This window comes from Natator depressus, chromosome 10 (genome assembly GCF_965152275.1).
Source record: "Natator depressus isolate rNatDep1 chromosome 10, rNatDep2.hap1, whole genome shotgun sequence".
Classification (NCBI taxonomy): Eukaryota; Metazoa; Chordata; order Testudines; family Cheloniidae; genus Natator; species Natator depressus.
The window spans coordinates 36,071,302-36,093,190 of record NC_134243.1 but is presented as its reverse complement, the minus strand read 5'-3'; the positions used below and the strand labels follow the sequence as shown (position 1 = coordinate 36,093,190).

General features: G+C 46.6%; 1 protein-coding gene across 6 annotated transcripts in view; it reads right to left on the bottom strand.

Annotated features, from left to right (window-relative positions):
- The window catches only part of LOC141995026 (ankyrin repeat and fibronectin type-III domain-containing protein 1-like), a 559,159-nt gene that overhangs the window by 378,766 nt on the left and 158,504 nt on the right, over positions 1 to 21,889 (bottom strand). For all 6 annotated transcript variants that reach the window (XM_074965740.1, XM_074965735.1, XM_074965739.1 and 3 more), the window contains exons 3-4: positions 16,250 to 16,443; positions 8,184 to 8,413 (exon numbers count right to left, since the gene is read on the bottom strand). In XM_074965740.1, the coding sequence (XP_074821841.1) occupies positions 8,184 to 8,413; positions 16,250 to 16,443 (424 nt within the window). The remainder of the gene's footprint in view (positions 1 to 8,183; positions 8,414 to 16,249; positions 16,444 to 21,889) is intronic.

Here is a 21,889-nt window from a genome sequence, read left to right as displayed (position 1 = left end):
AGGGATCCTAGATTGTAAGCTCTATAAGGCAGGTGTCTTTATTCTCCTCGGTGCTTCGCTGCTCAGCACAAGAGGGCCCTAAGCCCTGGTTGGGGCAAGCGAGTGCTACTACTGCCATACATAATACAAAACAATATTAATAACGGAAATACTAATTTTTAAAAAGTAAATCACTAAGGACAAAGCCAGTTTGGCCGCAGCTCCTTGCATCTCACCTGTTTGAAAGCCAGTCTTCCTGTGCCTTTGATTCATTCAGCTATCTCATTCTGTCCAGACACTGCATGGACTTTGTGCTGCAGATGGTGGGAACTGGTTGCCACCAGGTTACTCCCATTTCCAACACACTTGCTGGGACAAAGCTTTCTTTAACCCATAAGCCAGTTAAACGTGGAAATCTCAAAGGCATTGAAGCATGTCAGTCTAAGGGTTTATGAAGTTCACATCATGCACACACACACTTGCCATCAAGCAAGTCAGCTCACCAGTAGTTTAGGAAGATAATGCAGGATTATCTATGTGTTGACACTCAGGATTGCTGCACACTTGTTGTGTACTTTGCACCTGGTGGGAGAGAGCAGCTAACAACACTTTGTCCTTATCCTTTCTTGGTAAACTCTTTGCAGTGAAAACATTGTCATCAATGCTGCTTTCTGAATTTCCAGTGTGAGCTGGAAGTGGCTCTCTTGTTACATAGCTATAGCAAGACCAAAATGCTACTATGGGAATAGAGCTCATATGCTGTAGACCTACAGCAAACCAATCAAATGAGGTGCCACCTCGGAATGTGCTGCTAAGGGCATAGTTCCCTCCTCACTCTGAGGTACAGATGTGGGGACCCGCATGAAGGACCCCCTAAGTTTATATTCCACCAGCTTAGCTTAAAAACTTCCCCAAGGCACAAATTTCCTTTCCTTCTCCTTGGATGGTATTGCTGCCACCACCAAGTGACTTAAACAAACATTCAGGGAGGGGCCACTTGGAGCCCTATCCTCCCCAAAATATCCCCCCCAAGCCTCTTCACCCCCTTTCCTGGGGAGGCTTGAGAATAATATACTAACCAATAGGTTAACAAAGTGAGCACAGACCAAATCCCTGAAAATCAATCAGGTTTTTAAAAGAAGAATTTTATTTAAAAAAAAAAAAGAGTAAAAGAATCACACCTGCAAAATCAGGATGGAAGGTAACTTTACAGGGTAAATAAAAAGATTTAAAACACAGAGGATTCCCCTCTGACTCTGCTTCCCAGTTAGAAAACAGGAATAAAATTTCCAAGTGAAAATGAAGTAATCTAATGCTTTTCCTTGCGATTACTTATAATTTCTGTAATTTTAGATATATCATTTCAGGATCTTGTTAGGAACTGGTTTACCTGCTTGGTCTCTCTTTGTCCCAAGAGGGAACCAATGAACAGAGTACAAACAAAACCTTCCCCTCTCCACCCATTTGAAAGTATCTTCTTTCCCCATTGGTTCTTCTGGTCGGGTGCCAACTAGGTTAATTGAACTGATTAACCCCTTACAGGTAGGTGACAGGAGGGATTTTATGTTACTGCATACATAAAGGATGTTGCCCTTCCCTTTATATTTATGACAGAGGCCATCAGCTAAACATGCTGTACAGCTCTTCCAGCATTAGATACAAATCCTACTCCCAGCAAAACTAGGAGAGGAGTTTGTGGCTCTCTGAGGAGGCTAGGGTAAGCAACTGCTTCTGTCTCAAGGCGAAGAGAGAGGATGAATAATGAAAACCAAAAGACATTGCTGAAACACACACCCACAGCCCTGCTGACTATACAACAGAGCAATTTCCCCTCTTGAAAGCCTATACCTAAGGGAAGAATGGAATGTGGGGCTATGACATTGACACTGTCTAGACTAGGAAATAGGTTGTATTGAAAAACATGATAGTTCAAGCATGTTAGCTAGCACGTTTTTAAACACAGCCTATTTTCCCAGTTTAGACGTGCCCATTCAGAAGAAGGGCAAGGAAACAAGGAAGGGGCACTGGACATGTAAGAAAGTCCCGGTTCAAACCACTTGAGCATCCAACCAGAGACCTCAAACAGATACCCCCAAACCAGAGAACTCAGCTGGCCTTGAGCTGCTCTTGTCAACCCCAATAGTAGGGGCCTTAGCAAAGTGAAGTTCACTTGCCTGCAGACACGATGGCATGAACAGAAAATCCCTGGGAATTGTGGTCCTACCATAGTTAATCCTAAGGGATTTATCATGTGAGGAAATCCAGGGTATTTTAATTCTGACCTCAGATTCTGGGAGGGCAATAGAGTGAGTGTGAATTCACCCCTGGGCTACTACTACATACAAAGACTCTACCCCACTCCTTTCCTAGAAGCCAGAGAGGTATTCAGTGCTTCTCTTTGTTTCAATCTTTAAAAACAAACAAACAAACAAAAAAAAAACAGTGAATTCAGTGCGGGCAAGAAGTGCCAGACTAACTGGCCTAGAGGCCGAGTTGTTTACAGCACTGACAAAGGGCTTGGAAATCCTCAAAGGATGCCTTACAAATACAGCACAAGCTACTGCAATGCAAACTTCCTACCCATTGCCCTACCACTGAGACTCACCTTAATCTGGGTGATCGCCTCTAGGACTGAGGGGTGTTGGGTTTCCATGCCTCGTTCAGTTTTTGGCCTCTCTGTTGAGGATACCACCAAGAGAGACTGTCTTGTGATGGGGGTATCTGCTAACAGGGAACTACCAAGCTACACAGCAATTCACTCCTGAGCTACCTGCAAGGATCTGCCGCCGCTGGGGAAGGCGTGGGAAATACAGCCCTTGGATCTCTCTGACAATACCCTGCAATATCCTCAGTTTCCTCAGCCAAAGCCACTGTGTTTGGTAGCCATGCCTGATGAGAGCCATCTGCACTTCACGCCAACACCAAACTCAAAAAAATGACAATTTCCCTCAATAAACAACACAAAGACAAGAGAAGCAGGAGGAGGGCTCACCATGCTCCTCAAAGCACAGCACCCGACAAGATCCAATTCTCCTCCTCCTCGGGACTGCAGGCACGGATGAGCCTCAAAGGCCTTTTCCTTTCAAATAAAGTGAGAGCAGGGAAAAGCACCTGTGAGCAAAAGTGGAGCCCACTGGGCAGGAAATGAAAGCCAGCCCCTTGCCCATCACCTGGTAAATCAATACAGCATGCACCATGGCTTAGAACCCTGTCGATGCAATTGTGACAATGAGCCAGCAAACAGGGCAGCCCCTGACCATCACAAAGCAGATACCCCAATGGAGTATCCCACACGCAGCCAGGGAGCTGGTGGGGAGCAGGACTTCCAGCTCAGTCAGAGCCAGGTTCTTTTTGTGCTCTGCAGGAGGTCAGACTAGAGGATGACAATAGCCCCTTCTGGCCTTGGAATCTATTAATTGGTGTGGCTGGAATGCATTAAACACTTGGGATGACCATGACTACTGTTGTATACAGTGGCTTAAAACTGTTTTAGCCCCAATGCTTAGTACCAGGATTATGCAACATGGGACCCTGGGTTCCCTCTATGCCTACTGTACCTCCCCAACCCCTTCTCCACTGGATAGCTCATTCTTAAGCAACACTGGTAGAGCCTAAACCTGAGTCACCTCACCAGGATCTCAGATGCTTCCCAGAAATAGAAATGGGAGCAACTGCATCATGTGGCAGAGGCGTTTCAGGATGATTTTTAATACAAAAAGAATGAAAGTCAGCAATTAAACATTAAAAACTGGATAGAAGTAGCAGCACTGAAAACTCAATCAAGTTTTGATGAGACTTTACTAAGAAGTCCCAGGTGTGCCATCACAGAAAAATCAAAACCATCTCCTATCATCTGATGTTTTAGTGTTTCTTGAAACAGATGGAGCAGAGCACAGATGAGATGAGAAATCACTCCACCTACCCCTGAAATGCAGCCACTGCTGAGGTAGGACACAGGAGCTGTTAACTTCACACAGCAACACAACACAACAATTTGGAATAGAACATGAAGACAATACCATGTAGTTTGTAGGTAGATGGAATATAATTGCTGAACCTTGATTGGAATTTGAGCCAAACACCAGCCATAGCTATTTTTGCAAAATAGTTAAAGACATCACAATCTATCACCAGTTGTCAGGACATTCACTTCTAATTTGAAAGATGGCACTGTCAGCTGTGAGTGCCCCCTAGCACCACACTGGGGCACTGGTTCTGGGCTGATGCAGAACCTACCTAATAAATCACCACCACCTTTTCCTGCAGCTGGATTTCCTCTGAAGTTCCGCATTCAAGCACTCCCCCAGGCAGCATGTCCCTACTATACCACTTAGATCCATTGAGATCACAACCCACAGCAATATGCTTTTTGGATATTAAGCAGTTCAGAAAGGAAATAATGAGAAAAAATACCTGGCAAAATCCCAATACACTCCTGGATGGACAATGCTAATCAGCTATGTTGGCTTGCCACACAGGGGGGAGGGATAGCTCAGTGGTTTGAGCATTGACCTGCTAAACCCAGGGTTGTGAGTTCAATCCTTGAGGGGGCCGTTTAGGGATCTGGGGCAAAAATTGGGGCTTGGTCCTGCTTTGAGCAGGGGGTTGGACTAGATGACCTCCTGAGGTCCCTTCCAACCCTGATAGTCTATGATTCTGTGATTCAAGCTTTAAGGGCCTGATCCTGCTTCCTTTGAAATCAAAGGAAAAAATCCCATTGACTTCAATGGGCAGGATCAAACCCTAAAACATAATGCAGGAGTGAGAGGAGAGAATGGAACTGACAGTTAGTGGCACTGGCACCCATTATGTCTCACCAGAGATATGTGTGCACCAGATAAGAGTTCTTCCATTCTGTCTAGTGTTATGGAGCATTTCTTGACCTTGCCACAGACCGGGTGAGGGAAGAAGAATGTGCCCTTCCCATTAGAACAATTGGGCGGGGGAGGGGGACAAGATTTTCACAAGTAGGTGTCCCGTGTCTGATATTGCTAGCTCTTCTATAGCACTTCTCAGCAGGAGATCTGAATGCACTTTACAATCTTTAATGTATTTATCCTCACAACCCCTCTATGAGACAGGGCAGCGCTATTATCCCCACTGTACAGATGGGGAATGGAGGCAAAGAAAGGCTAAGTGACTTGCCCAAGGTCACACAGCAAAGCTGTGGCAGAGCCTAGGATTGATCCCAGATCTCACAATCTGGACTAATGCCCTAAGCACTAAATCTGAATCTTTAAATCAGATGTAGGTTTCAATGAGAGTTTTGAAAATTAGCCTGCTCGTACAGGTACCTAAGTAGGATTCATTTTCATTCTTGCCAGTCTTCTTAAGAAAAAAGGTGTACAAAAAACCACTGCTCTAGAGGAAGCCCTACAGAACAAAGAGCAAAGGTGCTCATGGTACGAAAAGAACGTGCTTTTGTTTTCAAAACAAGCAATCTGAGCTAATTTTAAAGGGGAAAAAAAATTTCAATTGGAAAAAACCTAACAGCAGGTTCCAGAGAGTGTAATAAAAAGAATGAATGCACCCAGGATGTGCCATGAGGCCTTAGACCATGGCCCATCTGGACTGTGTTCTGCCTCTGGCATTTGCCACCACCTGCTATGCTACAGAGCCAGAACCATCAGTGAGAAGGCAGGAAGGAACAGATGGTCAAGGGCACTGGCGTCTGTCACATCAGAAACCCAGGCCACCCTGTTGTGAGGCACTTCAATGTTTTCATAGTCAAGAGCTCCAGAGCGCTACCCGCTTGTCATAAGCCAGGAAGAGCAAGACCCAAGGGCAGGGGAATATCTATCCCAGAGACTCTTAAAGGAGTTTGCTTAATATTCCCTGCCCACGTCTGGCCCAGTATCACAGTCCTACTGCACTTATTACTCACACTGCTAATGCAGAAGGCACTATACTTTGTTTTGGGTAAACGGATCTGAAAAACGAAAGGCGCCTCTGATACAGGAAAAGCCTCTAATATTTCCATATCAGTCTCTTCCTAATCACCTCTCCTTCACTCACACTCTGATATGTGCACAAAGCCAGAGGTGGGAAAGCTTGTATGGCTTAAAGAACAAAGAAGTCGGCAGAGTAAAGAGATTCCATTTCTTACCCCACAGCAGAACGGTCTCCCTCTAAACATGTCTTTACAGTTACTGCTAAGATAACGTGCGCTGTTTATGCTGGTGCCTACAGTAGCTGGTTTCAGCCGGTTCCTACCTCTAAAACAGCACAACCCAGAGACTTGGTTTATTGCTTGTGGTTCACAGCACTGGGATTTTAACAGGCATCCATAAAAATTCACTGCAGGCTTCCACTTTTATCGCCGTATGAAAAAGCAACAACCCATAGTTAAAGTCAGAATTGTCATCCCACAAGATGAAAGAGAAATCACATTTTACTGCCCATCCAAACACAGGGACACACGTAAGGCAGCAGCGATGTGCACACACAACTGGGAGGGAAAAAATCCTCTGCTGGGATCTCTGAGGAATGCTTCCAAACCAGGGTGACTGTGGATGGCCCCAAGGAAATGAGATTATAAAAGCAGTTCCCAAGAAAACATGCTTATCTGTGGAAGAACAGAAGCAAGATCAGGTCTGTCACCAGACAGAGCAGCTCTTCCTCTTGGCTAGAGGGGAAGAAAAGTTACCAAGCCCCCTGCTGCAACAAAAGATTCTGAAAACCACCAAGGGTGAAACAACAGAAGTCACACAATTATCACAGGTGCTGAGCACCGCTCTGCTCTCTCTAGCTCACTGTTTCTCGGCGCACGGCAACCCCTTTCCAGTCCTCACATTCGTTCCCATGCCCACATCAGCTCCAGCTTCAGCAGTGTTGCGTTTCACTGCAGGGTCACCTGAGCCCCTCATTACAACCCTGAGGCCAGTAATGAGGCGGGGAGATGGCTGTATTAATGTCCATATCGGGTGTCTCTCAGAAAGAAAAGCAGCAAACCCATTAAACTTTAAACAGAAAACTTCCACTAACTGCCTCACGACCTGGCTGGTGCTGCTCCTGTGTCTTCTTTTAATCACTCTCCGAGGACTCCCTCCTAGGCAAAGTGCTACACTCTGCCCCCTGACCCCCATGATGCGGATGGGTGCAGACCAGCTGCCACCCATGCCAAGTCAGAAGCAAAGCTAATGCATGTGGTTTGGGGTTTGGTTTACTTGTGGGGGGAGGCAGAAATAGGTTGCTTTCTCTCTGTTGGCCTTCGTTTTCAAATGACAACAGCAGACCCCAGCTTTCCACCCTACCTCCAAGCCCCCTTTGAGATGAAGTTAATTTATTGCTTATGGAAGTGAGTAAATAACATTGAAACTGGAATAGCAGAGACAGGTCACGTGCAAGCTCCATGCACGCAACCAGCCAATGTAGCTTCAACTTCACCTAGGGATCCCAGTTCCCAGCTCCACATAGCTCTGCCAATGCACCACACAGCTGCATGCCCAGCACTATGACAGTCCCGGACATGCACCTAGACCTGTCAAGATGCCTCTAGCCTGGCCTGCAGCACTGCCTCCTTTTCCAGGGATCTGGCCTCCTATACAGCTCTGCCAGTGTTCTTCCCTCCTAACCCCATCCTCCTGCTCTTCCAGTCCCCTCCGACCCACTCCCAGCTGCATCCTCTGCTATTTCAGTGCTAGGACCATGCACAGCTCTGCTAACCCACCCATAGGTGTTTCTATCTTCCTGGTACCTCTTCATCCTGTCCGTTCTGACCTGCTGCCCCTGCCGTTATTCCAAGCCTGGATCCTTTTTTAAGCAGATACTATCACAAGGCCAAACTGCATGTTGAGGATTAAAGACTGGGATGAGAACACAAGCCCGTTTTTATTTGAGGCCTAAAAAAGAAAATCAGGATTTAAATGGCAGCTTCTGGAGGTGACAAGACAGCATGTTACCACACTGCATTACCCAGCCTAAGCAGGAGCAGTGTCTGATGAGAGCTTTTCTTTTAATGGTGGGGATTTAAAAACCTGACAAACAAGACAAATCGGTTTTGTGGCGTGATTTTGCCAAACTCCAGACAATGCTAGTGCCATTTGTTTGACCAGGCTTGGGAGCCAAACTATTTAACATGTTTTGAATAAAAATAACCATCCAGCATGTCACTGTTTTTGAGAATGTGTGCATGTGCGCAGGTAACCTTCAAGATAAACGACAAGAATTTGGGGGGGGGGCAGCCCCTCCCATCAGGTACTCACAAACTGCCTCCTGAGCTTGGTTTTGACGCGATCAGCCTTTGTCTCCGACTGGTGGAGAGAGTAGCTGAGGGAGCTCAGATGGTTGTCCATAGACAGGCTTTTCCTCATGTAGAAAGAGCGCGTCCGGAAGTGGCTGAATGGGGCCTCATCCATGGCAGTGCAGAGCTGGGGCCGGGGAGCGGTATCCCCCGGAGGCTCCACACAATCGTCTTCCAGCTGCCAGGCCTCCCCTGTAGGAAGGGAGACAGAAATCCAGCATTAGAAGGGGGTAGGAAGCTGGAAGGCGTGGAGCTCAGTTCCCTTCACAGCTAATTCTCTCCCTTCCTCACGAAAGTGCTGTAAAAGACAGCAAGATTTGAGGGCAAGGGCAGAGCACAGATGGGGCACTCATTGGGTTGGGATGGAACCTCGGGACCACGGCTGATCCAGTGGGACGCTTTAAGAGTAAGACAAAGTTAGTAATCATTCTAAATACACCCAACCTTATGGACTTCGGGTGAAATCCAGCCCAGTACGGAAGAGCCCAGTACAGAGGACCTCTCTGCTTATGTCCCGCTCAGGGTAAGGGGCGCATGGGCTTGCCTTGGCGCGCCGCACAGGGTGAATCTCCCCCTATGTCATTTGTTGCTGCACGTCAGGTGACCAGCTCCCCATAAATCAGAAGCGTTCCGTGTATGGTGCTTTGGAGGATGCTGCTCGCTTTCAGCCACCAAGGAACCAGACCAAAAAAAAAAAAAAAAAAAAGCCACTGCCAAATCAGAGATAGAAAAAACAGGCCATTCTACCCACCCCGCAGGCAGTGAAGGACTGTTCCCTGCAGCATGTTTACTAGGGCTTTGTGCACTGTATTCTCTAACAAAAGGAGCGGAGGTATGGTCTTGTACTTAAAGCACTAGACTGGGACTTGAGAGACCTGGCTCTGACTGTGACACCTTGGGCAAGTCACTTAGCCTCTGTATACCTCAGATAATATCATATTAGAGAGACAAGGTGGGTGACGTAAAAGCTTCTAGTGGACCAAATTCTGTTGGTGAGAGAGAGAAGTTTTTGAGCCAAGATACTCCAACCATCACAGCAAAACCCAAGGCGGAACAGATTGTTTAGCATAAGTAGTTAGCACATATTGTAAGGGAAAATTTAAGGTCTGTTAACACCTCTGCAGTCCATAGCCCAAAAAGAGGAGGTTAGTTGGTTACAGATTGTTATAAGCAGCCAGAAATCCAGTGTTTCTTTCAATCCATGATTTTTAGTGTCTAGCACAGTAATGAATTTAACTACTTAAAATTAAACAATGTGTTCCACCTTGCATTTTGCTGTGATGCTGGGAGCACATTTCCCAGACCTGAATAAGAGCTTGGTATGGCTGGAATGCTTGTGAAAGATGGGACATGGTAAAAAAAGAGAGAGCCTCCCATAGAGAAAAACAAATTTGGAAAACAAAAAAGAGTAGATACTTTTTAATAGGCTTGTCTATTTCAGTGCAACAATAAAGGAAGTAACGAAACATGCTGTTAAATGCCTTTATAATATCACTGTTCTGTTACGCTGTAAGCAGTTTGGCTATCACATATATTTTCTTGCCAAATTTGTCTTTTTACATTTGGCAAACAGTGATTTTTCTCTGCTTCCCATCCCCCCTGTTTTTCCCAACCCAAGCCATAATCATTTACTTCTTAATAATAATTAAAAAATAAAACTTGCTCAATTCCAATAAAAATGAAGTTGTCAATTATTAGGCATTAAATATAAACAGGAGTTTTGCAGAATTCTTCTCCATTAGAAATTCTCTCCTCCTGTTAGTCATCCCTATTGCAAAGATTGTTTGTATTCCTCCCCCTTTTGGAGACTCCAAAGCCTTAGACCAACAGTGCTCTTGAGCTTATAAAGGTCAGGCATAAGGGCAAATTGCTTACAATTCTACCAGAAGATGAGACCCTGAGGTGAAAACGAGCCACAAAACAGCAACAAAGTGGACTGTTGTTTACACAGGTATTTCTCCACTTGGCCTTTGCTGCATGCCCTGTGTAAGGGACAGCAGGCAGCTGCATGCCTCAGAGCAGCCTTGGGATGGAGTTTTATATGAAGCTAGCAGCATGAGAGAGAGGATATGCTGTCTAAAATCCACTGCTGCCCAAACTGTGTCCAGCTATTCTGGCGTCTATTGTAACAACCAAGCCTGTTCCCTAAGCCCCTAGTCTTGTTTAAAGCAGAAAGAGAGCGCTCACTGTGCAGAGTCCTCCCACTGAATTAGAGCACACAACCAGAAACTCAACTCAAAGAAGGGATGTTTGTGGGGGGAGGGGAGGTTAAAATATTAACAATGAAACAAGCTGAAAAGCAATACATTCCATTGTTACCCCCATTTTAAATTTAATAAGCTACTGCTGCTCCTCTCCAAATGTCAACTCATACAACACAGGAACTTCTGTTTGAAAGCTGTGATTATTCAACGCATAAACACATCAGTCCAAGCCCAGATTCAGACTGCCACTGTATGATAATATTGTTCTGGGAGAGAAGCAGGAAATGGCATGACAAAACAACCAAGCTGAGGATGCAAAAAAGAAAAGCCTCCTTTTTTAAGGCAGACCCCAACAATTTCAACTTACCACCCGAGCCATGCACAGAAAGGAGAGCTAGCCTGGGTCTCCTTGCATGGCTACCTGTCCTTTTCAAACACACATGGGGAGGCCAGGCGAGCGGTATGACAAGTGGTACACTGCTGTCAGGCACACTCCGCACTCCTCTCCACACCTCCGCTCATGAATCACTCATCACCTGCAGCTCCCTTTTAGCCAAGTTCTGTGCCCCTAAAGTAAGCTTGCAGCACACCCTGCTATTCAATTCCTTTGCCCCCAGTGCAGCTTTACCCTGACTGCTGGTGCCTGCTGCTTCAGAGTACTTCAATTTAAAGTGATTGAATCTGGTTACCTACAACCTTTGTTAATTTCAGGGAATCTAACTCTGCTGTAAAGACGAAACGGGATGATTGCAAAAAAATGGGGAGCCAAGATCCTCTGAAATTTGTCTATTTTGGAGAAACTCCTCTGCTCTCATATTCCAAAGAGCAGGGAAATGGGATTAAATGACTTGGATTTACCGAGCCTGATTTTGGGTTAATTTACACCAGTTCTACATAGTTTTTTCTCCACTTGGCCTTTGCTGCATGCCCTGTGTAAGGGACAGCAGGCAGCTGCATGTCCTAGAGCAGCCTTGGGATGGATTTGCGACTTCCCTCCCTGTTCCCCTCATTCTCCTGGGGGAAGTGATCTGTGTTACCATTTTATGGAGTAAAGATTATTTCCCACCTAGCCAAGGTTCCACCACTCAGAGGCACATACACCAGGCATACAGCCCCTCCTCTCACCCTACCCTTCAGCCAAGATGTGGACTCACAGGGATTGGGTGGGGAAGGTCTTACTCTGCTGTCCCCATTGAGCTCAATCATGTGGAGGGCAGGAGGGGCTGATGGCCCCAAGTATGATCCCATCTGAGACTGTAGGTCAGAGGTGGGCAAACTATGGCCCACGGGCCACATCCAGCCTGTGGGACCGTCCTGCCCAGCCCTTGAGCTCCCGGCTGGGGAGGCTAGTCCCCGGCCCCTCCGCTGCTGTTCCCCCTCCCCTGCAGCCTCAGCTCGCTGCGCCGCCCGCGCTCTGGCCCGTCGCTCCTGCCGGGCAGCACGGCGGCGTGGCTGGCTCTGGCCAGGCAGCCGGGCTGCGAGCTCCTGCTGCTCTGAGCGGTATGGTAAGGGGGCAGGGTGCGGGGGGGGCATTGGATAGGCATGGGAGTCCCAGGGGGCCTGTCAGGGGGTGGGGGTGTGGATAGGGGTCAGGGCAGTCAGGGGGCAGGGAGGGTCAAATAGAGGGTGGGGTCCCAGGCAGCGGGTCCCGGGAAGGAGCAGTCAAGGGACAAGGAGCAGGGGGGTTGGATGGGTCGGCGGTTCTGAGGGAGGCAGTCAGGGGGCTGGAAGTGGGAGGGGGCGGATGGGGGCGGGGGCCAGGCTGTTTGGGGAGGCACGACCTTCCCTACCCAGCCCTCCATACAGTTTCGCAACCCCGATGAGGCCCTCGGGCCAAAAATTTTGCCCACCCCTGCTCTAGGTACACGCTAGAGCAGCTAGCCCCTCCCACCACTCACCCCACCGCAGCTGCACTTTTATTTATAGTTTGTACAGTTACTGTGCTGGAAACAATACCTCCAGCTCCAGCGTAGACAGACCCTGAGGCACCAAAGTACATGGATAGGTTCTTAATAGAGCTCAGCACAATGTGAGCCCAGCGTGGAATGGGGGGAGGCAGGGAAAGAGCTAACAAATGGCTACAGCCCCCTCCCAATGTAAGGCAGGGGAAACTGTAGAGCTTGGAAGCATAAATCCCTCTTGATGTAGGACAGAGGGACTTGGCGGGGGGGTTAGACATACAACATGAAAACAGATGTTTCTGGGGCAGGACAGAGCTGACAGGGTTTAGGGACAGTCCCCTCCCATGGCAGAACCAAGGAAAGACAAGACCAAAATCGATTTCCCTCCAAAAGACAGAGACAAGAAGTAAGGACAAGGAAGCCATGGTAGGTCCAAGAGAAAGGAGACTCATTCCCCAGAGACAAGCAGGCTACTGGGAGTGTGAAATCTCGCAGAGTGCTACAGAATGTGATGCCAGGGGTATAATCTTTTGGACTAAGCTGGAGTTACCACGACCCCCTGTTCTAACAGCAACTGTTTGCCCATGTCTGCATCCTGCTATATTCCAGTCCTCATGGCCATGAGGAATTTCCCAACTAGCCCAATAGCCGGGGAGAGCACAGCTCCATCAAGGGTTCCACGGATAGACAGGAGGAGTGAGCCCAGTGCCTGTCACAGCTCTCTCTCGCTCCCCTAGACAATGCCTCATTGGATGAAACTTTACAAATTAATGGAAAGGAAATTGAACAAAACTGGATCCCTACAAAGCCCAATGCTGGCTCGGCAGGAAAGTCAGCTGCCACCCAGGCCACATTAAAACAGGAAGTTGCTTTTCAACAACAAGAAGGCTCACTTGCCATTTCTCTGCATTGAGACAATTCTGCAGATCTGTCTGGCCTGCAGTCTTGGATTAACTTGTTCACTTTTTGGTGGAACCAGGTGCCCTACTCCATTTTCCCTCCTTGAGGCCCTCTGCAGGGCACCAACTGTCTCCAGCCAAGGCTGTCCAAGACCTCCCATGGAGCCAGACATCACTCCCACAGAGCTCTCGGCATGTCCTGGGCACTTCCCCTCCTTCAGCCCAGGCACTCGCTCCAAAAGCTGGAATCACTGGCAGTTTGAGAGTGAAGGGCTGAGGAATACACTGGCTGGCCAAAGAAGGATGGAGCATCCTCTTGGATTAGGAAGTGATACTGTCCTGCCATCTCTCTGGGAGATTCTTCCCAGCCAATGAGAATTAGGGGCTTCATGACAAGCCAACCCACCAGACTGATTTTTTGCATGCTGCGAGACGCTTCTGGTGCCTGCTTCAGCAAGCCAGTTATCTGGGGCAAGTCTTTTCTAGACGACTTCAAACTGATCGGCTGATAACACAAGCAAGACAAAATGGTCTAAATCATTAGAGCTGGTGGAGTTAGGCGGAGAGTCAGAGCTCTTGAGCTCTGTTCCCATTTCTGGAGATGACGCAGTGCTATCTTGGACAGGCGACTTAAAGCTCTCAATGTATTAATTTCCCCATCTATAAAAAGATAATACTAGCCTACCTACAGGAGTGCTTTACTGTGAGGTTCAGTTCAGTGCATTAAAGTTTGCAGAGCGCTCTGATATCAGTGGATAAAAGGAGCTCTAAGGGCTAATTTATTAACTGTTAACCTTGCCAAATAGCAATTCAGGCTGGAGTTGGCTCCAGATTAGCGTACCAAGAATCCAGTCACCACAAAGAGAAGTTTCTCTTTTCCCCCCCCCCCCTTCCATCACTATTGTACCTTTCTGGGCTCAATGGGTACCTAATTAGCCATTTCCCACTGGGTGCCACAAAGGCAAAAAAGCAATCTGACCAGAATACTACAGCTCTCAATACATTGACTAAAGGGATTTGCTATAGAATATCTCTGTTCTATTTTATATGAAGTATGAAAGCTCATGCCATCGCCAGAGGAACTGAGCACCTTCCAACAGTTCATACAGTGACCTGACTAACCTTTGTCCTGTACGGTACGTCCTCTCTTATCCCTTCCTCAGGGTAGCAATACCATGTGCAGTGGAGTGTTTGTTTTGGTAGGGTTTGGTTTTGGGCTGTTTTTTTAATGTCCCTGCTGCTCTGTGTTTATGTCAGTGAAGGCTGGTGGAAGAGGTGCACCTGGCAGTTTGAGAAGAAGGTGGTGAGGTTTGTGATGGTCGTTCATGCCTGAGTTTGTTCCATGGCCTCAGATTGGCTTCCAAGAAAGCTCCAGCAGCTTTATTTTGTGTAGAAAGTTCCACTGGACCTGAGGTGAAGCTGTCAGCCACGGTCCTCACACTGGAGTTTTAGAGGATGTTTTACATAGATGGTCTTTGAAGATAAAATCTCTCTCGTGCACAAATGACTCCGGCTAGATGCTTCACTGCCCAACAAAGACTGTTTATCCAGCTAAACCACAAGAAGTCTGTGCATGTGAACGAATGCCAGTTGGTGACTGATGAAGTCCTGAGGACTAGCAGAGCATAGCCAAATACCCTCAATTCCAGTCTGTTTTTAGCTACTTTATTTTCCACCTAGGGGCACTGACCTCATGAGGATCATTCCCCATCATCAAATCTTAGCTGAGGAGAGGGCAGCCTATGCCCTCTCCCAGGTCTTCGTCCAGACACCACCATCCCAGAGAGAACGTACAGATTTGAGGGCCTCAGAGGAAGACGCGGGTGCTCATGACAGAAGTCAGTATGGGAGGACAGCCTAAACATGGACATTGATATCATGAGCCATTGAGCCCCAGTTCCTGTATACTCAGGAGAACCAGTCCAAGGGAATGGTGCCATTTATGAGCTTCTGTTTGCACACAACAATCTAGGGAATTAGCAATGCCAGTGAGAGAAACACAGAGTTCAGCGCATAAAAACTGAACCAGGGCTTGAGGAAAGATTCCATTGTCAGTTTGCAGAGGTCTGACAGTGGGAATTATACATTTTAGAAATGTAAGCATGCTGTGGGAGGGAACAGTTTTCTCTGGGTTGCATTTAGTGCTGGACTGGCAACACTGGAAAAGCAAAGGCCCTGTCTACAATAAAGTTTTTATCAAATTCTCCCACCATTGTTGTTGCCGCTGTGCAACTCCACCAGCATTAGCAATGGTGGGAGCACTAATATACACTAACTATCACTAAGCCTGCAGGGTCTGAGCCGGGTTAGACAATACAGTAGCCACTGCATTTTAGGGCTCTCACCGCTGCTAGCAGCTGGAGCTGCAGCAGGATTAGGTCAATGGTGGGAGAATGTGGCAAAATTCTCAGGATAGACAAAGACCAAGGTGCATTCCAAACCTGGCAGATGTTTGCAACAGCAAATTCTGTAGTGCTATCTCAGCCTAGGATTGATGGGAGAGGCTTGTTTCTCTGCCAAGGCTGCTGCCGAAGACGCTAATTAGTTCCAGCCACAGTGATGTTTGTTATGCTGTAGACACTTAGTCCACTATGAATGGGACTGCCACCACATTTCATTTTGCAAGGCCAAAGACTCATCAGATGGTGGTGACTTTTGCTTTGGTCCCTTCTGACCCAGGCTGTAGCTGATGCAGTGACCCAGAGGCAAAAGGCTCTGTATGCCCCAATACTAAGTCACTGAGCCTCTCATTTGGTTTTCAGACTTTTCAGTGCATTTCTACCACCAACATGCTAAGGGGAGGGGAAGTTGTCTGAATAGGTTGAAAGGAACGCTAAGGAATGGACAAAGCAACAGGGGTGACTATGATTTTTAGTGTGATAAAACCCATGGTGGCTGGTTTCTTAAAAAGGCTTATTTGGAAGGGTTTTGGGAAGAATGTCTGTTAGGATTTTAAAAACCTCCTCAAGACAGAAACATGCAAACACAAGAAATGCAGACCCACCAAAATGTACTGAAACTCACCAGCAGAGGGCACTGTGCACCCTTTCTGACAGTCTGAGGCAGAGTGGTTCTTGTACTGCTTCTGCTCCGGCATCTCCTCCCTGTACAATTTTGAATCCAAGAGAGGAACCCTGCTGAGGACAGGGGACTGAGGAATGCTGGGAAGGGTCCTTGACTTTCCCAGGAGAGGCCTCTGCAGTTTTCTATCCAGCGATCTAAAAAACAAAAACAAAAACAAACTAGGAAACAAAATCCACGTGTACGGACTTTTCAGCACGTGAGTGGAGCAACGTCACATCTCAGTCGGATACTCCAGTGCAACCATTAGTGCCACTGGAACTGACAATCACCAGGTGTGTTTGTTCCCCCCCATTCAGCTCCGCAACCCAAGGATGTCACTAATATCTTAGCCAAGTATCTTCCTCTTCCTCTTCCTCTATCAGTGGGTTTTAATTAAAGGCTATAACTTGGGATGTAAATCACAATTAACGTTAAGGAAAATAGTGGTTATAAATTCTAGCGCATACCACCACCACACACACTCCAATTTACAGGATAATCAAAACTAACCAAATACATAAACAAAGGGTTTGGGATTAGAGATGTGTGAACTGGTTTGGGGCAAAGGACTCATCCAAAACCAGCTTCTGAAATCTCAGAGAGACCCCAAAAAATTTTGGAGGCTGAAAAAATTGGGGAGGAGAGATGGGAACTTATGGTTTGTTTTAACCATCTCCCCCCACATCTCTACATTTCCTTGTTTCATCCAATAGCAAACGTCTCACGGGATAGTGTTCTTGCAGTGTTCCTAGCCCAATCAATACCAAGACACCGCAGAAATCTCACTGAAAGACTCTAGACCCAACCCTTCCCCCATCCCCACCCCGAAAAGACCACAGAAGTTTGGATGGATTTCAGATGAGCATCCACATTTGTACATTCTTACTCAGACAAAAGCTCCAGACCCACAGAGGTTTGCCCATCACCGCTATATACATTTTTTTTTCCTTTTTTCAAATGCGACTGCAGTCCCTGATTTGTGCTGGCGTTAGGTGTAATTTATGGGCAAACACCACCACCATGGCCAGAGGGGAGCTGCAAAATGCTACATTAAATTCTGCGGGATATTAATTTATCAGGCACTGGGAGCAGAGTACCAGGCATAGGTAGCACTGAGCCTGGTCTGGAGTCAAGAGAAATCTTTCCATTGACTTCTGTGGGCTTAGAATCAGCCCCTAGCGTACAAGTCTTTTCCCGGAGAGGCCGGAGTGCAAATGTGGCTTAGGACAGAAGTGAAATTAATTCAATCTGCATGTAGTTCACAGTGCGTGTTTGTCTGTTTTACAAAACCACCACTGGCGACTTTGCAATGGAGATGCCGCTAAATGCAGAGCACAGGTGAGGTGCACAGACAGAGCTGTAGTTTTGTACAGCAGCAGCCTGCCTGTTCTAAACCGCATCTTTGACACTTTGCTCACCTTCACACTGAAACGTAACACATTCAAAAAGTCAGAATGTTAATTCTACGTTTTCTTTCGTGAAACACCTCTCTCTGTAACACACTTTGCCGATACAAAAGGTTTGCAGATTACATACTGCTCTGCTAAATGAAGAGGTTCTATCCTGGTATTTTAGATTTTAAAACATTCAATAGTTTTGCATTTACATCTCAGCACTTTTAAATGCACCAGTTTGTGGCTTGGGATTCAACCACAGAGAGACGTTAGTGTTTGAGATGCTCACAGCTAGGTGTGCCCGTAACACCACCAGGAGATGAATTGCACTTTGGGTGGAGGAGAGAGAATTCTCACCCTGGAGGAGCAATTTTTCATGTGTCCAGTTGAGGGCAATGAGTTATACAGAAGGAAATGATGAACAAAGGTTATATTCAGCAACCAGGGACTTATTTTTGTTTTAAATCTGGACAACAAAACTAAATTCCAAGGAATACCCTGCTTTGTGGACTCACCATCCCCCATACAGCTCTGCCAGTCTTACTAATAACTGTCAATTAACAGTGCTTGGTACTAGGAAATCACAGCTATGTAAGACAGGCTAGGATGCTGAGGGTTATCAGCCATGCCACATCCCATTAGTGCAGATGGCTGATGAGGGTGCAAAGTGCAAGTAGACAAGCCAGAGTCAACTCTATTACAGCCTACAAATAGCGGCTGTTTGGCTTTTTGGTTGAGGGAAGAGTGTACAACCAAGGTTTGACAAGGGTGGAAAAATCCTTCTGCCTGCAGGTGGGGAATTAGCCAGGAGACCAATGACAATAGCATCAATTCCAGCCACTGAACAGCTGAACAAGTGTAAGATGCAGCACACAGGGAGCCATTGAAGGGCTGAAGGAATGGACCACAAGCTACGAAGGGGAGCGGGAGTAGCTTACGAGCCCTCTAGCACTATATGGTGAGAACCCCGCTGAGCGGAGAGGAGGGAGGACAGCTGAGCCACCTCCCCACAGCAACAATTCCATTCCATTCTCCCAGGCCAGTGTTCCCCCCCGCTACACACAGCCAAATTCCATGGCCTGTTTAGGATCGGGGAGTATAGAACGGTAACGACACGGATGTAGACGAAAAGCTCTCTGGAATCACAGTTACAGGGCTGTCATGGGCGCTGCATAACATGCAGTGCTCCTGTCACAGCATTCCACCAAGGCAATCTCCTGAATCCCATCCTGTCACCCCTCAAGAACTAAACACTGGTCCTACCCTGAAAAACAACTATCTAACAAAGGCCACCAGATCTGCTCCCTGTATGTACTCAGGGTTAGGGCAAAACACAAGTCAGACCTCAGGCTAACGCTACAGTGAACACAAGCCCTTAATCAAAAGAAAGAAACTCTGTCCATAGAGGACAACTGACATGTGTGCCCTGCACTGAATCCAGCAAGGGCAGAATGTATCACCAATAATGCACACGAGCAGGGAAGGATGCAGCTGGAGCCCCCAATTTCAAGGTGAGTTTGCAGGATTTAGGGTGTGCCTACACTGCAATCGAGAAGTGTGACTGCAGTGCATTGCTACAGTGTACTCCTAGCTAGCTCAATGCTAGTTCGGTATGTCTACAGATGCTACAATCATACTTCACAGCTGCTGTGTAGACATACACTGCATTTTAGGCAAACCGGGCCAGATGGTCAGCTGGCGTAATTTTGTGCATGCAAGTCAAAAGAACTTCTCTAAATTTACATACGTGGCGGATCTGGTTCACAATCCTTTTACTTGTAAAGAATCTGACCTGGAAGGTGAAACGGAATGATCACCAAACTGCACACTGCCATGTACAGAATAGCACTGCACTTTTAGTACCTCCATGTCACAGAGACGCAGCTTCAGCAACTGACAGCAGCACTGGGGATCTCCAGAAATCCAGCACTACATCTGGGCAGCAGCCCCCGGGACCTCAGGATAATGCAGAGTTGGTTCTAGGGACCACCCTGGGGGACCTCTGGATTTGGGGAATTTTAGTATTCAGTGTGTCTACAAACTGTACATTTTAAATAATTCACTGCACATTCTGTAGGCTCCACCAGAGTCTGGGCATCCCCAGTGGATGACTTTTTCCAGCAACTGCACAATCCCTTTGCTATAAAGCAAAGGAACCAAATGGAAGTAAGAAAGTGGAAGGGGAGAAAAGAAGAGAATGTTAATGTTAGCTAAAAGAAGGTTGGGCCAGATCCAGAGAGATGCTGAGTCCCTCCTTATAAGGTGCTGAATGCTCCCCCACTTCCCTTGATGTCAATGGGAGCTTAGCTCAGTCAGCACTTTGCAGGATTAGCTCCATCCTTTGCACGCACACATCTCTCCATGGAAAATGCCTTCCTGCTAACTCAAGCTTCTGGTTTTGGTCTCATCTTGCACTAAAGCCACTGTGCAAAGGTAAAGAGAGAGAAAAAACCAAAACCTCCCTGTTACCCTGGGAAAAATCAATTCAGCAATTTTGCAAATCTGTTGGAGGAGGAGCATTTGAAATTGTCAGGATATGAGCCAAATCAGGTTTTAGTCCAGCCTGTGAAACTGTATGCCCCAGAAAGGAGAGTTCCGTTTGTCTAAATTTGCATTTGGACCTATTGAGCTTGAGGCCTGCTTTGCTGATGCAGTTTAGTACAGACTGCAGGTTATTGTCATGCTCCTCTGAAGTATTTCCAAACACGATATCATCATCCAAATAGCACTGAACTCCATGTTGATTCTTCAAAATCAATGACATTTTTTGAAAGGCACTTGGGGCTGATGCGAGACCCTATGGAACACATTTAAAATGGAATAGTCCCTCATGTGTAATAAATGCTGTGAGGTCTCTGCTATCTTCATGCAACATAACCTGGTGGTATGTACTCTGCAAATCAAGAGTAGAAAATATCTTTGCTCCACGGAGTTCTGCAAATACTTCTTCTAAGTGAGGAAGAGGATGGCCGTCAATCACAATAGCTTTATTTGGCTCCCTTAAGTCCACACAAAGGTGAATATCTCCACCCTTCTTCTGCATCACTACTATAGGTGAAACACATTCCGAGGAGTTAAACTCTTCAATAATGTCCTCTTGAACAAGTTTTCTAAGTTCCCCTGAAACAGCTTCCCTGACTGAAAATGGTAAGCGCCATAATTTCTGTCATACAGGCATCAATCACATTATTCCACATTTTAACTTTATGCATAAACCCATAAGCACAGCCGAGTTTCTCCTCAACCTGGTGTTGGGTCCCAGCTGAAACTGGTGTGTGTACCGCATGAGTGCTTTGCTGAGGAAGATCAATTCGTCCATTAACTACCCTGAGATTTAAAGCAGCCAATAAATCTCTGACAAGGATAGGAGTGCCCTTGTGGACAATGTAGAACTCTGCAGTTACACAGCAATCACCAAAAGTAACTATTGCTGGCAGGCAGCCACGTACTGGAATATGGTTTTTCAAATAGCACACCAAGTGAAGCTTGGGTTCAGTAAGAGGCACATCTTTAAAGTAATGCAAATAGATGGAATCAGGTAGTATAGAAACTGCTGAACCAGTGTCCAACATTAGCTGAATAGAGTGTGATTTGCCTGAGGGTATGGCAGAAACATTTACCATGCACTTTATTTGTTCTGGAATATATGCAGTAGTGATTTTGTCCACGCTCAGCACAGTAACATCTGGTATTGTAACTGCATGCACCTGTTGATTGAACTGGCTGCTGCGACATACTTTAGCAAAATGCCCAATCTTTTTGCAATGATTGCACTGAGCTACTTTTACTTGTGTAGCTTGCAAGGTGTTGTAGGGATCCACAGCAAAAAGCATGCTTTTACTGTATTTGGAATTTGCAGATTTGGTGGTTTTTCATTAGTATTCCTCTTGTGATTGTTTGTCTGCAGCGATAGTGAACTTTTCTGCAAAGGAGTCACAGCCTGGATGTGCCTCCTGTATCCATGCTCATTATTTTGGCTTCATCTGTAGCTGACTCAATCTGGGTAGCAATGATTATTGCTTTTTCTAGTGTAAGTTGTGGTTCTAGAAGTAAACGTTCTCTTACACGAAGTATGGTTTTCTCAATGAGCTGGTCTCTAATCATCTCATCTGCCATATTCCCAAAGTCACAAGTTACAATCAGACTCCTCAGGGAAGCAATATACTGCATTATAGTCTCCCCTGGTTTCTGCTCACGCTGGTGAAAT